Here is a 15,009-nt window from a genome sequence, read left to right as displayed (position 1 = left end):
TACTCATGACATCCTCTCTGTCTTCTCCGAAGTTTCTAGCCTTATTTTGGTTCCATAAAAATAATTGCTTGGCTGAGAAAGCATGAGGAAAATGGTGGGGAGGTTTTACTGACATTACCTGCCTTTAGAGCCCAGAATTCCATCACTGAAGAAGGTGCTCGGGTTTCTTCAATGACCAAATGGAGATAATGAGAGCATTCTCTAGGGGTCCCTAGGGGTGCTACGGACTATGTGACATGTCACATGGAAGGTGATAAGCTTGGCACTTGGCTTGCAGGAAATGCTTCATAATGTTGCCCCCCTTCCCTTAATTTATTCATGCTTTGAGCAAGACTCGGCCCCAGGCCTAAACAGGCTTATTATATTATAAACCAAGCTAGGGCTCCAGTAGCCAATTTCAAAATGGCAGCTGGAATATTTTTTTTTTTTAGGAAAGAGTTCAAATTTGGAGAGCCAAATTATAAAGGTGTTGCTGTATTTCCCCACCCTCAAACCAGGGACTGATCCCAGGGGTTCCACTTCACTTATTCAATGGCTGTGTCATTCCTACAGTGGGTCTTTTCAAGGGTATGGCCAGGAATATAAGTCCAAGAGGGCTATCGTACAGCCGCACGTTCAAACTCCTGTCCCATCCTATCCTTCTCTTTTCTTTTTTTTTGACATAAGAGAATACAGGATTTTACACTCTCATAAGAATTTCTTTTCACATGTACTTGGGAAAATACTCAAAGCTTTTCTTGTTTGCCTTTCCCACAGAAAGTGCCACCTAGGAAGCACAGGGTTATGCTGCGCAGGCCAGCAAGAGCCCTGCCCCAGGAGAGTGGTCCTTTCTACAAAGGTTGAAGAGGTACTGTAACATTTCCTATGAGCCCTCCTCCCCCTACAGACTATGGAAAAGCAAAGGAAACCTTTGCTGAAGTGTAATGTAGATACAGTAGGTTTGCTGAGTGATTACAGAAGGTCAAGGCCTGGCTGGAGACAGTTGTAGTGAGTCAAACCCAGCATAGGTTAGGCGTAAGATGAAAAGGCTTTCTGCTTGGCCTAGGGGGTATCCAGAAGTCACACTGATTCAGATCAGCAGGTGTCTCATGCCAGAGGCCCCTGTGGAAGATGGTAGGAACCAATAACCCAGTGATCCCTTTTGCAAGATATCATGGAGAAGAACTTCCACCCCTGGTACTCCTAAGAATGGTAATGGAAGGATTGGCCAGCTCCCCATACCCCAGCACCTGCACAGTCAGCTTGCCATGAGAGTAACAAACTCAGAACGAACAAAAGCAAGAAGAGGTCTGGTAATAGGAAGTCCAGGGCCTTGCTTGTGGGTAGGCTTCTGTGGGCCTGGTGCTGTCAGGCGTAGAAGGGAAGCTAGTCTCCATCAGAACAGCATCTCCCACAGGTACAGACCCCTCCCAGAAGCTGAAGAGCCTACTGCAGAGCATGAGACCACCAGTCTTCTTCATGGAGCTGGGCAGGTATGCCACCTCGGAGCTCCTGAGACCAGTCATTGTCAGTCACAGAAAAAGAGGAGCAGCTGCAGCAGCTTCTGGACTCTGGCAGGTTCCCCATCCAATCAGTCTAAAAGGAGCTTAAATATTCCAGTGCCACCTCATATACAAATTTATACTGTTCCTGAGAGGAGGAGAAGGAGATAAGAGAGAGAGAGAGAAAAGAAAAGAATGCATTAGATTAGAGATGCAAATTTTGGAGAAAACTTTATCTGTACACACACTAAAACTCAAGTAGAAGTTATCCATATCTCATTTCTGAACATCCTTCAATATCCTGACTGATGAGTATTCTACCTACCCTTCCCAGAATTCCCAACTGAGATCGCTCCCTTTAAGTTACTCCATCACACACCAAAGCTTCTCAAACTATAACCTTCATGCAGAACATGTAGGGGTATGCACTGGAAATGAAGATCCTGACTCAGTCCATTTGGGATGAAGCTCAAGGTTTTGAATTCTTCACTATCTCCCAGGTGATGTTGCTGTTTACCAGCCTTTGTGCCATATTCCATGTGAGATCTTATCATACATTTAAAAGATTTATAGTCAAGTTCCTTGTATGGGTCATCTCCACCATTATAGCACATTCTAACATCTGGGCTCTGCCTTCCTCATAGCTTCGCTATCCTTTATCCAAAGCAACCTAGTTTAATGCTTGATCTTGTAAAATATTAGCATAAGTGAATTAGAATAGGCTTGGGCTGAATCGAAAACATAATTCACAAACTACTATTCCAGAATCCTTCCTTGAAGTCTGAATTAACGACATTTTCTTAGGGAGCAGGCAGAAAGTAAAACAAAGTAGGTGGACTGGGATTAATATTTAGATTACCCTGCAGGAAAAAGAAATTGCTAAAGTTGGAAAGAAAAAGGAGCACAGACTATAGGTATTCAAATGAGACCCAGTTATTGAAAGTATATCCCATGTACAGTCACTTTTTTTTCAGGTCCTGGGAACCTGAAGACTTTGGATGTTGAATAACGGTTCCTGGATGCTCACCAGTGTCTCCACCATGTTGGATTTGTTGTTGCGGAGGGTTTTCACGATGTGGAACACGTCGATGATGTTCTGCTGCTGGATCATCTCACATACACTGCAGATAGCACAGAAGGTTCCACTGCGGCCTCCCCCATTTCTAAACACAGAGTGAACAGGTGAGCCAAATTCCCAGGACCCCTATGCAGACACATGTCTATCCTCAAGCTACATTGTAGGAGCAAGGAGTAGCTGTCCTAGCAGAAGTGTGGTCAGGCACCCATGCATACTTTAATCTGAGCCATGGGTTTTGGTTTAAATCTCATTGGGGCTGTGAATCTTCTATGATTTTGGGAAAGGCACTTCTTAGAGTTCTGAGTTCCCCCATTTACCTAATTAAGAGGTTTAGTTACATTGATGTTTTCTTGGCTCTACAAGCATTTTATGGTTAATATGGGCACACTGATCCACATTGTCAGGGTAAGGTGGTATTGTATCTTTGTTCATGTGATATCTACATCCATGCCCAAAAGTATACTCTGGGTCTAGCTGACATCCAGTGAAAGGAGTGAACATTACTAGGTGGTTTTATTAGTATTTATTCCTATCTTCTAATAAAGACAACAATAATTGATGAGTCTTGGGCTAGCTAGTCCTGACTTTGGGCTGTGGTCCTGGGGCATCGACTCAGTATTTCTGAAATAGCAGGTCAATTCCATTGGCTTCCCTTATAAATCTTCTTTAAATAGGATCCCACTTGTCTTAGGTATAAGGACTGCATGTTCTTGGAATGGCCATTCCTCAGTTGCTCCTTATTTCTGAAGCTCTGTAAATTATCCTTACAGAAACAAGCATCTTTAGGAACCTACCTGATTCTGAACTCCTGGGCATGCTGCCAAAGGCAGCAAATGATTTCATGTAATGGTCTGTGTCTAAGGAACATCTGGGAAGACACTAGAGCACTTAGTCAATCTTCCAGATGTTTGATCCACAGGAAACTTCATAACCAGATGCGTCCAGTATAGAAAATGTTCCTCCCTTAACTGATGGGTACCTGAATTTCAGTGACTGTCATGATGCCTGTAGTCCCCAAGGATGCCCAGGTCCCTATTGGTAGACTGACACACTTGTTCTGCTTGGCTAGGGTAGGAGAGATAGAGTTGAAAACAACCAAAACCCCCAACCAACCAACCAAGCCACCCCTCCCTCCTATGCCAGGATATAAAAACACTGGAGAGTAGGAAGCCTTCCTAGCAAGGAGTGTTAGTATCTTTTGAAATAAGAACCGAAGGACCAAGAGGATGAAGTGAGAGGATGTGTCATCTCAGGGCCTTGTGGAGTCCTGAGGAATGGATGTTGTGTTGTGCTAGTGAGGGAGCATATAATGTGTGGGGAAGAACTGGAGGGAGTCAGGGTTGGAGGCCAGTCTTGAGGTATTGTTAGAGACAGCTTGGCATGTCTGACACTGTTCATCACCCTGAGAAGGCACAGCTCACAATATCTGGAGTCTGAGCATGTCTATATTCTCAGAGAAAAGTTTCTACAAGTGGGAGCTTTTCAGCTCTGAGTGTGCATGTGTGTGTTTAACCTGCTCTAAGTTCTGACCTTCCTGACATGTATGAGCCACCTCTCTGGAAGGAAGTGAACAATTAGCAGCTCTGTAAAAGACAGGTCAACTCTGAGGTCAATGAAAGGTAATTAATGCCTCAATTCACTCCAGAAAGAATTATCCTGATAAAAAGAGATGAGTTTGCTTCATATTTTCGGCAATACAATATTTTTAAAGAAGAAGGGCCTCTCAGTCTCTTCCCTGCAAATGATTCTCTACAAAGTTGATACTTGTAGATCTTGTAGATCTAACATCCTATGTAAGTCTCTTATGGCTGCAGATGTTCTATGGGTCTGAACTCTACATAGAACCCTTCTTCATAGTAGACATCTGCTCTTAAGAAATCATACTTACATTTGTATATTTTCTGCTATGGCAGTTTTAAATCTCTCTGTTGGCAGATACATTATTTTTTGCTAAGTACTTTGTGGTTAAGCACCACAGGGTCTAAACATAATCTACTTTATCCAGTGGACAGATGGGGAAGCCAAAGGTCATATAATTAAGTACTTTTTTTTGTTTTTGGCTGTTCCCATCATCCAGCAAAGATCATCCCAGTAACTGGTCTTGAATTCATTGAACCCACAGTAAGACATAGATTCCAGGGCCCTGAAAAGCCATCTACTGCAGTAGTGTCCTCCCCTCATGCTCTGTGTCCCTGTTCCTACTAAGCACAAGGTAGGGTATAGCCCAGGAGGCTGACACAGTGAGCAAGTCCAAGAGATTCTCACCCTGTCTAGGAGGTCTTTATCCTGAATGTTCCTCTCCACCTTAGACACAGTGTGAGACGGTAGACAACACGTTAGCCCACAGTCTGGTCGATTCCAACTGAGTCCCTCTTGCATCTAGCTTGGTTCTCTTACACATCAATGCTTTCAGTTTTCTTACTGCAAAATGATAGTCTCAGCCTCACGGTTGGGATGAAATGATTCATATTAAATGTCTGGCTTAAATTAAGCTAAGCTAATACTGTTCTTTTCCTTCTCCTTCAGGAAAAAAAAAACACACACACAAGGGTACTCTGGTCAATGACAGCCACTTTATCCCAAGGTTTCTTATGTCTAGCAGGATGATATGCATACCTGCTTTTAGAGTGTAGAGCTCATTTCTGTGTTGGGAGCACTGGGAAGCCATGTACCTACTATGCCCTGCGTCAGCAGCACGTCATGCATCCATAGTTTATAGTTTAGAAAAATGGGCCCCTCAGTTCATCAAAGGATTCTAATTCCTATGGATGCATTTTATCCATGGATTGTAAGGGCTGTTGAGATGAGATACTACTGGATATGCCTCAGACTGGCTATGCCACCAGCACAACCTTCAGGCATCCAGTCACTCATCACCCCAGCTCCACACTCACAGGCAGTGGACCACAGTGCGTCCCTCTCTCCCATCGTATTGTTCCTGCCATTTCTCCAGCCGTCGGACCACTTTGAGCAGAGAGCGCTTGGAGGGGGGCGTGTCCCGGTATGCAGGCCAGCCGATGTACTGGAGGTGCTGGACAATACGATAACCATCCTGTGGCTGAGAACAGAGCGTTGGTTAAGGCCGTTCTGCTGGGGGTACCAAAGGATACAAGCTTTTAGATTTTGGTGGGGGTTGGAGTAGAGTAGAAGTCAAATTGAGTGGGGTCTCAGCTGTGCTACCATGTGCATAGAGTGTCCTTATACCTAATGTTGTACCTCTGTGTATACTGCTTAACTTTCTCTGTTCCTTGAAAACTCCTGTCAAGCTTCAAACTAGTTCCAATGTTCCTTTCCTTAGAATTCTTTTCTTTCTTCTACCAAGTAGAAGTCTGTCTCTGAAGCTCATTTGTTACAATTTATCTCATGTTTCTACTTGATAGTAAACTCTGAGGGCAGTGACTGAGGACCATTTCTCTAAGTTCTCAGTAGGGAGCAATACTTGGCCATTTTTTCATGGGATTTATTGTGCCCTCTCCTACTCATTTTTTAACCAGTAACTATCCCTTTGAAAGAGATTAATTATTTTTCCATGTCAGTGTTTGTAGGCCCTTGTCCAAAGCTCATAAGACCCAACTGAAGGGTACCAGAATGGTGTGCCAGTGTGGGGAAGAGCTAATGTCTGAGAAGTTTTGTCTACATGGTTGCTAGCGTGTCAGGAAACAGGCAGCTGGCAGGCTGCATGCAGCTCTGTGCATCTATCTGTGCTGGAGCCATTGCTGGCTCTGGAATAGGCAAAGACATCATTTCCCCAAGGAAGAGCTTATCAGGAGAGAGTTACACAGACTCTTGGCGGGCTTAGTGGGATCCTCTCCCAGTCACCTCCATCTGTTCTGCAAAGAAGGGGAACAGTGAGCCATGGTGGCTCTGTACTTACCCGAGCCATGTTACAGATCCGGAAGATTCTGTGGATGATGTCCTCATCGATGTCTGCAGAGACAAACTCCACTTGGATGGGACCATAACACCCGGAGGTCTTCTCAGGCCAGTACTGCATACAGAGCTGAAGCAAAATAAGAGGTCACAGAAGGCTGAGGGCAAAGAAGGGTACATATTAAATGCTGTTTGTCACTGAGCCTTTCTTGTTATGAGCAAGACACATGACCAGAAAGTCCAATCCAGGAAGCAAACTGTAGCTTTCCTACTGAGATACAGGTCCAACTTCTTTGGTATAAAATGTTAAAGCTTTGAACAGAGAGGGAGGCTTAAAAAATATTTGCTAAGCTGACTTCAAGCTATGTCTTAATATTCTTGACCCCAATCTTCTCATCTTATAAATGGGGAGAAGAGTATCTACCTGTCAATGTTGCTGTCAGGATTTTAGGACCTACAAGTGAAGGGCAAGCAATCTTGTTTTCATTTTACTACAATCATGGCAACTGTTTTCCATTCCAGAGAAGTCTACAGTGACTGTTCCCAGTCATATTCAGACTAATTGTTTTATAAAGTACAGAGTTTGGCATTTGACAGTCTTAGCTCCAAATCCAGGCTCTAATGTATATGGGTTTTGTCACCCAGACCTCTGCTCTCATGTGTAAACTGAGGATAAGTATGTCTCCCTGTACCATAAGAACATTCACTAGGTGCTAAGAGAGCTTGTTGACTGTCTTCCCAACATTTCTGGACTTGGGAACTACATACAGAGTTTAGAGCCCGTAGCTAGAGTTACTTCTCACTCTAAGACAGCGTCTTGCAGCTAGAGGCTATTTGTTTCCCTGCCCCAGTGTCTGAAGCCAGCTTTGTTCATCATAGCTACAGGAACAGTTATGAGCACAGGCTAGGATTCAGCTAGGCATACCATAGTATATGGAATACTTCTTGAGAATCCTGTCCATCCAATGCAGCACTGACTGAGGAGCTCTAGTCCCAGATTGTAGTAGGTTTTTAGTTTATGAGCATCCTCAAGGAGAATGGCTACCTAACTCCTTTGTGTCTATTGATTTGTTGGCTGACGTGAGTCTGGGTATCTGTAGAGGGGCAAAGCATGCTTCCTCAAATTCCTGGTCTCTAAGGAGCATTGAGATGAACCCTGACTAGTCATTGTTTTAGATTTGAGACACATAGGAAGATGGCAACTGAGGGCACAGGATTTTGGGGGCTATTAGTGACTGGAGAGAGGCCATGTGATAGAAAAATGACCTGGGAGTTACTAGGAAGGCATAGTTATTAACCATAAAGCCCCACTGAAGAGTCTAGAAGCAGTTCTACACAGAGTGTCTCACAGGATGAGGTTAGCCATAGCCCATGCCAGCTTGTAGGAATTGACGAGGTAACCTATGAGCATGGTGGCTTCCTCTGAGGGAGGGATTTTCTGGGAGGGAAGAATTCCCTCTCCTTTGTTGATGGCAGTGAACTGTCATTTCACCCTGGGGAGTCACATGGCATGAAGCTTTTTATTCTCTCCTCTCTCCAGAGCTAAAATGATAAAGAATGAATAAGACATGGGGTACCACAAAGGGAAGCAATCGAGTTCCCTGCCTTCTTACCAGTGCAAACCGGAAGTTCTCCCCAAGGGATACCATCATTTAAGTTTAGCTGTGGTTTACAGCTGTGGCCTAATAGCCAAACAAGATACAATTTTAAAAGACTTTTATTTATTTATGATGTATACCACATCCTGCCTTCATATATGTCTGCAGGCCAAAAGAGGGCACCAGATCTCATTATAGATGGTTGTGAGCCACTATGTGGTTGCTGCTAATTGAACTCAGGACCTCTAGAAGAGCAGTCCGTGCTCTTAACCTCTGAGAAATGTCTCCAGCCCACAAAAATTTTTTTTAAATGAAGTTTAATTGACACTTACATGTTAACCTGTTCACTTATTATCTATGAGTCCTGTCACCTAGTGCTGCAGCTGCAGTACTGAATAGTTTAGACAGAGACCTACAAGATTTTCTGTCTAGCCTTTCATATCAATCTTTGCCATCTCTTTCTCTGTTAGGGTTGTTTTGGGGATAAAGGAGCTAATTCATGAAAATAAATCCTTGAGTACTGTATCAGCCATGAAATGAATACCTATTTGGCATTGCAGGACATTATTGCATTTATAATTCAATTGTAGAATACTTATTGCTATTGCATGGTTATTATCATTCACTTATTACTTGGCTTATGATGAGGTTGGTTGCAGCTCTACAAATGTATCATTGGGTAATGACATCATAAGGCAGAAAGTGAATTCAGAACAGGGGATATAGATCTTGGCTTACATGCAGGAGGCCCTATACTCAGCCCCCGGGGATGCAAAAAAGGCATTTGGCACGCATAACCTACAGGCGTCCACAGCTTCACGATGAAGTACTGTGCACTGTAAAGGGCTAGATATTTCTTGGCAGGATTCTGGGTGTCTAGGATCTCCAGCTTACTGCCACCACCTAAGAGAGTACTACTGTATATCATCAGCCCAAGGATGACTTGCAAATCACAATTTACATAACCTCTATCAAGTGTGCATTGTACACTTGATACTTAACACTGTAAAGTCAAAACTTCTCAAGTTGGATGTCCTGCCAAGTAACAAAGATGCGCAGGTAAAGATTCATAAGGTATTGGTCCTCGGCTTGCCTAAGCTCGCCATCAGGGGTTAACCAAGCATATTGAGAAATGATGTGACTAAGGCAGTAGGGGAGGAGGGCTGGTCACAGGGGCCTCCATAGCTGGACAGTCTGCTGCTGCATAGCCGTGCAGTAATGACAGATCCACAGTTTGAACTTCATTTCTCTTTGCCAGTGGCTCTTCTGCTTTGCAACCTTCACAGTAATGAGAGACTGGTTCCGATAAGTCCGCGGCTGGCCAGAGAGACTGGAATTAATCAGAATTTCCCATTTAAAAAAAATAATTGCCTTTATTGCCTGCATTGAATCTAGCCTTGCCAGAGTTGGGCTGTGATCCTGACATGAGGCGTATGGATCTGAGGCACAAGGGAGTGTCTATTACCCCCAATATTTTCAGCCTGAGGAGAATGTGGAATGATTTGTCTCTTTTAATAAGATTTCCAGACCAATTTCTCAAGCTAATAGGTTCTACTATGCCTTAAACAAGAGCCCTATATTTTAGGACTCTTCTCTGCATTTGATTTTCCAGGTCACTTTCCCATAATGCCCAGAGGGCTGGAAAAGGTTGCAGGGCGACCTTCCAATCCAAAATCAGTGCCATCCTTTCACTTGGGCTCCTTGATTTGTGAGACCAGAACTGGAGCAGTGGGTGCCATTCTCTTGGGCAATGTGTGGGCAGATGTGTATCTGAGCTGCCAGGGATTGTCAGGGTCTGGGTCTCCTCACAGTCCAACATGGTGTACATGACCATGAAACAGGAAATAGGAGACAGAGTGGAGAGAAGCCAAGTGCTCCATACCCAGTGACCCTCCCAGACTTGCAAATGATTTTCATCAGCAAAAAATGTCTTCTCCGTTTAGCTTAAGACCATCTTTGTGTCCAAACACACAGATCCATTTGACTGGAAGCTGCCATTTTGGCCTGAGTATGAAGCATAGAAAAACTGGGGAAATAAATTCATTAGGGTTCACAATCAAAGTACATTTTATTTACTTCTTTTAATTTTTATTTGTGTGTGTGTGTGTGTGTGTGTGTGGCCAGCCAGTTATCCACTGAATTTTCTCACCAGCACCCCCCCGTCTCTGTTGTTGTTATTTTGGTTTTTTGTTTGTTTTGTTTTTTGTTTGTTTTTTATCATTGTTTTGATTTTTTTCTTCTCTTCTTTAGTTTTACATTTAAAAAATAGTTTTAATTCTATTTATTTTGTTTTTCTCAAAGCTATTTTTAAAAGTATCATACAAGGAAAGACAAATGCTGTGCTCTCTCATATTCAGTTCCTAGTTCCTAATTTGTGTGTGTGTGTGTTTATGTGTGTGTGTGTGTGTGTGTGTGTGTGTGTGTGTGTCTAGTAAGAGGTCAAGAAGCTAGGAAGGGTCCAGGAGAGGAAGAAGGAAAAAGGTCTTTAGGAAGTGGTGTGAAGAGACTAACAGAACACACGTGACACAGGAGACCACTGAGACAGAAAGGTAGGAACAGGGAGGGGAGGAGAGGACCGGGTGGGGAGCCGGGAAAACTAGGAGTGAAAACACTAGAAAGAAACTAGTTACTTTGTATGCTGATTAAGCAAACAAAGAAGAAGCAGGTTTCCTTGCCATCTGTATTTTTTAGACATAACTCATTTTGTTAAGCCTCCTTCTCTTCCACTCTCCTCCCCATCTCCTTCCTCCCTCTGGTGTCCTCCCCAACAATCCTGCTTCTCGCCTAAAAGTCACATGTATTCAATCACTCTGTGGTCCTCAAACCCTCCCTCCTTGTTGTCTCTTTCCTATTTCAATGACCTCTATTTACACCCATGAAAATGAAAAGCTAGGATTCCACTTTGATACTTTTCTTCTTGGTAACCTGCCCAAGTCTCTTAATTCCTACAGTTTATTGTGAGGGTATATGCATATCAATGTCTCCTTGCATAGGGATGCCTCCAGTGAGAATTCCAGGCACATGAGCGCTCACCATTAGGCAGCATCAATTTAAGACAAGATGGATAACAGGAAAGGTTTTTTTATGTTTCTTTCAGTTTTAGGCTTTTGAAAGTTTATCTTTGGGATTAATACTCAAAGGCTTGTCTTTATTGCAAAACTTCTCGAAGAGTCGGCTTGGGGTAGCTGTGAAGACAGGCATCATTATGTTCAGAGGAACTAACCACTGTGCATGTAGGGATTTCTCAAGAGAGACTTGGAAAATCAAAGAGGATTTTTTCTGGGGGTTGGGGAGTGGGGTATGATGGAATAAGTGTATTAGAGTTTCCATTTGAAGTACCTTCTATTTATTTCTTTTAATTTTTGTTTATTACTATCAGTATGTATTTGTATGTTGAATGTGTGTGTGTGTGTGTGTGTGTGTGTGATGAGCCTAAGGTTTACTGAGGAGCCCTGAATCAAAACAAACAAATCAATGAAGTGGAGAGTGATAAAGGCATCCAGCATTGACCTCTGACCTCTCCACGTGCATGCACACACGCACACACACCTATGTGCTCCCAAATGGGTTGATGGGTTGATTAAAAGTCTGTAGTTTGGACCAGATGTTCTTCCCTGCCACTCTTCCTTCCCCATGGTCTAGATAGGACAGAGCTGCCAGATGGGAGGGCCCCTCTACTGTAGATGTGCACAAGTAGGGCCCATGATTGTCTCTAGGAAAGAAGCCAGCCTCATTGTGGCTGATGATTTAGAAATGCCCATGCTTATTCCCAGAAAGCAGAGGACTTCTGTTGTCTTGATGAGTTAAATCCAGCGAAAGTCAAGCAGGCAGCATAGACAGTGTTGGATCAGCTGCTATGTATTATGTCACCTAGTGATCTCCATCATTGTAAGGCCATGAAAAGATGTCCTCTGTGTATGTGTGTGTGTGTGTGAGGGGGGGTGAGTTATTGCAAATTCAGGCATGAAATGTGACAACGGCAGAGGTAGCCTCCTCATTAAACATCTTGGAATCTGAAAGCTTGTTAGTCACCGAGATAATAAACACGCTCTGATAGTTGAATGAAAGCTAGCAGATGTGTCTATTTTTGGAAAAAACAATTTTAAAGTATACTTTGGTACACCTTAGTTATGCCTTTTGTTAATTAAAAATCCTTTGATAAGTAGGAAAGGGCAGGTAATAATATCACAGTCTCAGAAATGAATGACTCTAGTTCGCAAGGTTCCTGTGATCTTCCAGGGTGGGGGTGGGGGAAGGATTAACTGTGGGTCACCTAACAGTGAAGTGGATTAGGTGGAATTTAAGTAGAGAACTGTAATAGAGTCACCCAAGTTAGTGTTAAAAATCTGGGTAGTGATTATAACATTCCTTTAAATAGAGTCTATAGAATTAGATAATTGGTTTTGGCACTGTGGCCAGTCAAAGATGAGAGTCTGTGGGAGTAGGGGTGAAAGGTAGAGGGGACCCAGAAAGAAATAGCCCGGATGGTGATCAAAAGACATCCACACACCTCGCCCCGCCTCAAGCCCCTTAAGTGAGAATGTGATTTCTCCATAGTGCATGGACACTTACTTTTATGACAGCCAATGCTGAATTTTCTCCTGGGAAGGAAGGGGAGGGTTTATAGCATTTACCAACAGGAGCATGGTATGTGTAAGGCAAGCTATGGGAAGGTTTTAAAAAGAAGCGCTACAGAAAGGGAAAGAGCTGAATTTTGTAGAAAAGGGAACAAATTTGGGGGATGGGTTATATCTTAGCCATTTTTTTGTTCTGTAGTAAAATATCTTAACCAAAGAAACTAAAGGGAAAAACAAAAAGGATTTTTTTCTGAGTCACAGTTTAAGAGTACAGCCCACCATGGTGGGGAAATGTAATATACCAAGGGCTTAGAAAAAAATGGTCACAATGAGAATCAGGCACAGATTGAAGGTGACCTGTTCCAGTGTCACCTCTACTATTCTGGGGAGCTAGAGGCACAGAGTCTTAGAAAGTCAGACCTGAGCTGGTTGAGGTGCTGAAGCAGGTATCCTGTGCATTTTCCTGGCACATTAGGCTGTGCTTCCTCAAGTAATAGTCAAATGTATAAATCAATTCCTGATATTTGTTTTGTGGACATAGTGACAGCAAACACATTTCTGAAATGTCACCTTGCTCTCCCCTGAGAAGGAGGTGTTTGCCTCCCTCATTCCTAGACGCTTTCACTTGCATGGAACCCCCCCACAATCATTGGCTTATATAGACTCATATATAGACCTATCCATCTTCCACCATTCCTCCTGGCTTTGCATCACCTGATCTCAGGCTTTCTACAATCAGGTCTGAAAACTGGGCAACTGAACTTCTATATCAGCTGTGAGCTTTTGCTCTACAGAGGAAATACCTCTGTCTTCTGTGATGACAATCAGACACCAGGGCCTGGAAATATGTCTTTAACTAATATGGACATCTTCATCGTCCCTGGCAGGAGGTCATGGGCAAATGTTCCTGATGGGTCAAGTGTCTTTGTTGACACCATTTCTTTGCTTGAGCCTATCCTCCAGATCTACAAGGAGGAAGTAGTGGTTTCCAAAGCAGGGTCAATAAAGCTGGCAGGAAAGTTCACAGAATTATATCTAAAGCATTTGAAATTTGAAGGAGAATCATTTGGTTGTCTAGAATGCAGGACCCCAAGTCTCTGGCTTTGAGTCCAGATTAGAGCTTGTCATTATGTCACATTGTCACATGGTCTACAGAACAGAAGCTTACTGAGATAGTAATGCCCATGGAACAATAAAAGAAAAGTAACTCACTGTGATACCCAAGGAGGGAAGCATGAGAAATGTTGAAAGGCAACTTGAAATACAAAATCCCTTAGATCTGAATGAGATGGTGTTCCCTAGTATTAGCAATAAGCATGATAGGAAGAAATTGTCAATATTCTGAAGCAATCTAACATTCAAGGAAACTGGAAACACAAGTATTCATTAATGTAGGGATAATGGAACTGAGGTTGGACCTCCTTGATCCCCAAATCTAATCCCAGGTTGATAAGTAGCCATTCTTTTTTTTTTTTTTTTTTTTTTTTTTTTTTTTTTTTTTTTTTTTTATTTTATTGATGAGTATAGTGTAGCTGTCTTTAGACACACCAGAAGAGGGCATCCAATCTCATTATGGATGGTTGTGAGCCACCATGTGGTTGCTGGGATTTGAACTCAGGACCTCTGGAAGAGCAGTCAGTGCTCTTAACCGCTGAGCCATCTCTCCAGCCCCGATAAGTAGCCATTCTTACTGAATCTTCCTACCATCACAGATCTTGAGGGCATTGTGATATGTTGTCCCCCAACAATACATCCCCACCATTGGTTTACTTTGTGTCTTTCAGCCACTTAAGGTTCATGCTGAGCTGATTTCAACTGAGGGAGATTTTACTTTTGGTCAAAGACAGCCTGCAAGGGATTCATTCCTTTTCCACAACATGAACCTCAGGGGGACCCACAGGTTTGGGCATCAATTTGGTCTTCTGTTGTGTCTAGGTCTGTGCTTGGCCCATGATAAGCTCTCAATAAATGTATGTTGATGAATGAATGACTGACAAGGCCTTTGAGAGCCTCCCTCTGTGTTGGGAGCCACTCAAGTTGATGACACCCTTTCTTCTTGTCTCTCCACATCCTGCTTCCTCTGGGCTCTGATTGAGACACGATTTTTCCAGTTCAAACCACTCACCTTCATACCGCATGGTGAGCCCTTTGTAGGCCGAGAGAGAATCTACTCCTTTTAAGGACAATCCTCCAATCTTTCTAAACACTACATAGTATGTCATAACCACACAGGAGGACTTTTCTCATCACAGCTACAAACTCCCTAAACAAGATACAATTTAAGGGCTTATTTTGGCAGAGAATGCATGGAACCACAGGGATGGGAGGCAATGGGCTACATGCATGACATAGTCAGGAAGTAGAAAATGAACAGGAAGAAGATAAAAATTTCAAGACTGTTAGTC

At 43.1% G+C, this 15,009-nt stretch overlaps 1 protein-coding gene across 1 annotated transcript in view; it reads right to left on the bottom strand.

The window, feature by feature from the left end:
- Window positions 1-458: 458 nt before the first annotated feature.
- The window catches only part of LOC114638329 (receptor-type tyrosine-protein phosphatase T), a gene marked incomplete at its 5' end in the record, with an annotated part of 162,875 nt that continues 148,324 nt past the window's right edge, over window positions 459-15,009 (bottom strand). The window contains 4 exons of the mRNA XM_028786753.1: window positions 459-1,629; window positions 2,509-2,644; window positions 5,454-5,617; window positions 6,434-6,559. Coding sequence (XP_028642586.1) covers window positions 1,576-1,629; window positions 2,509-2,644; window positions 5,454-5,617; window positions 6,434-6,559 — 480 coding nt within the window. The remainder of the gene's footprint in view (window positions 1,630-2,508; window positions 2,645-5,453; window positions 5,618-6,433; window positions 6,560-15,009) is intronic.

This window comes from Grammomys surdaster, unplaced genomic scaffold (assembly GCF_004785775.1).
Source record: "Grammomys surdaster isolate TR1022 unplaced genomic scaffold, NIH_TR_1.0 125574, whole genome shotgun sequence".
NCBI classification, from domain to species: Eukaryota; Metazoa; Chordata; class Mammalia; order Rodentia; family Muridae; genus Grammomys; species Grammomys surdaster.
Note: the sequence above shows the minus strand (reverse complement) of the source record. Positions and strands in the feature narration are given on the sequence as shown.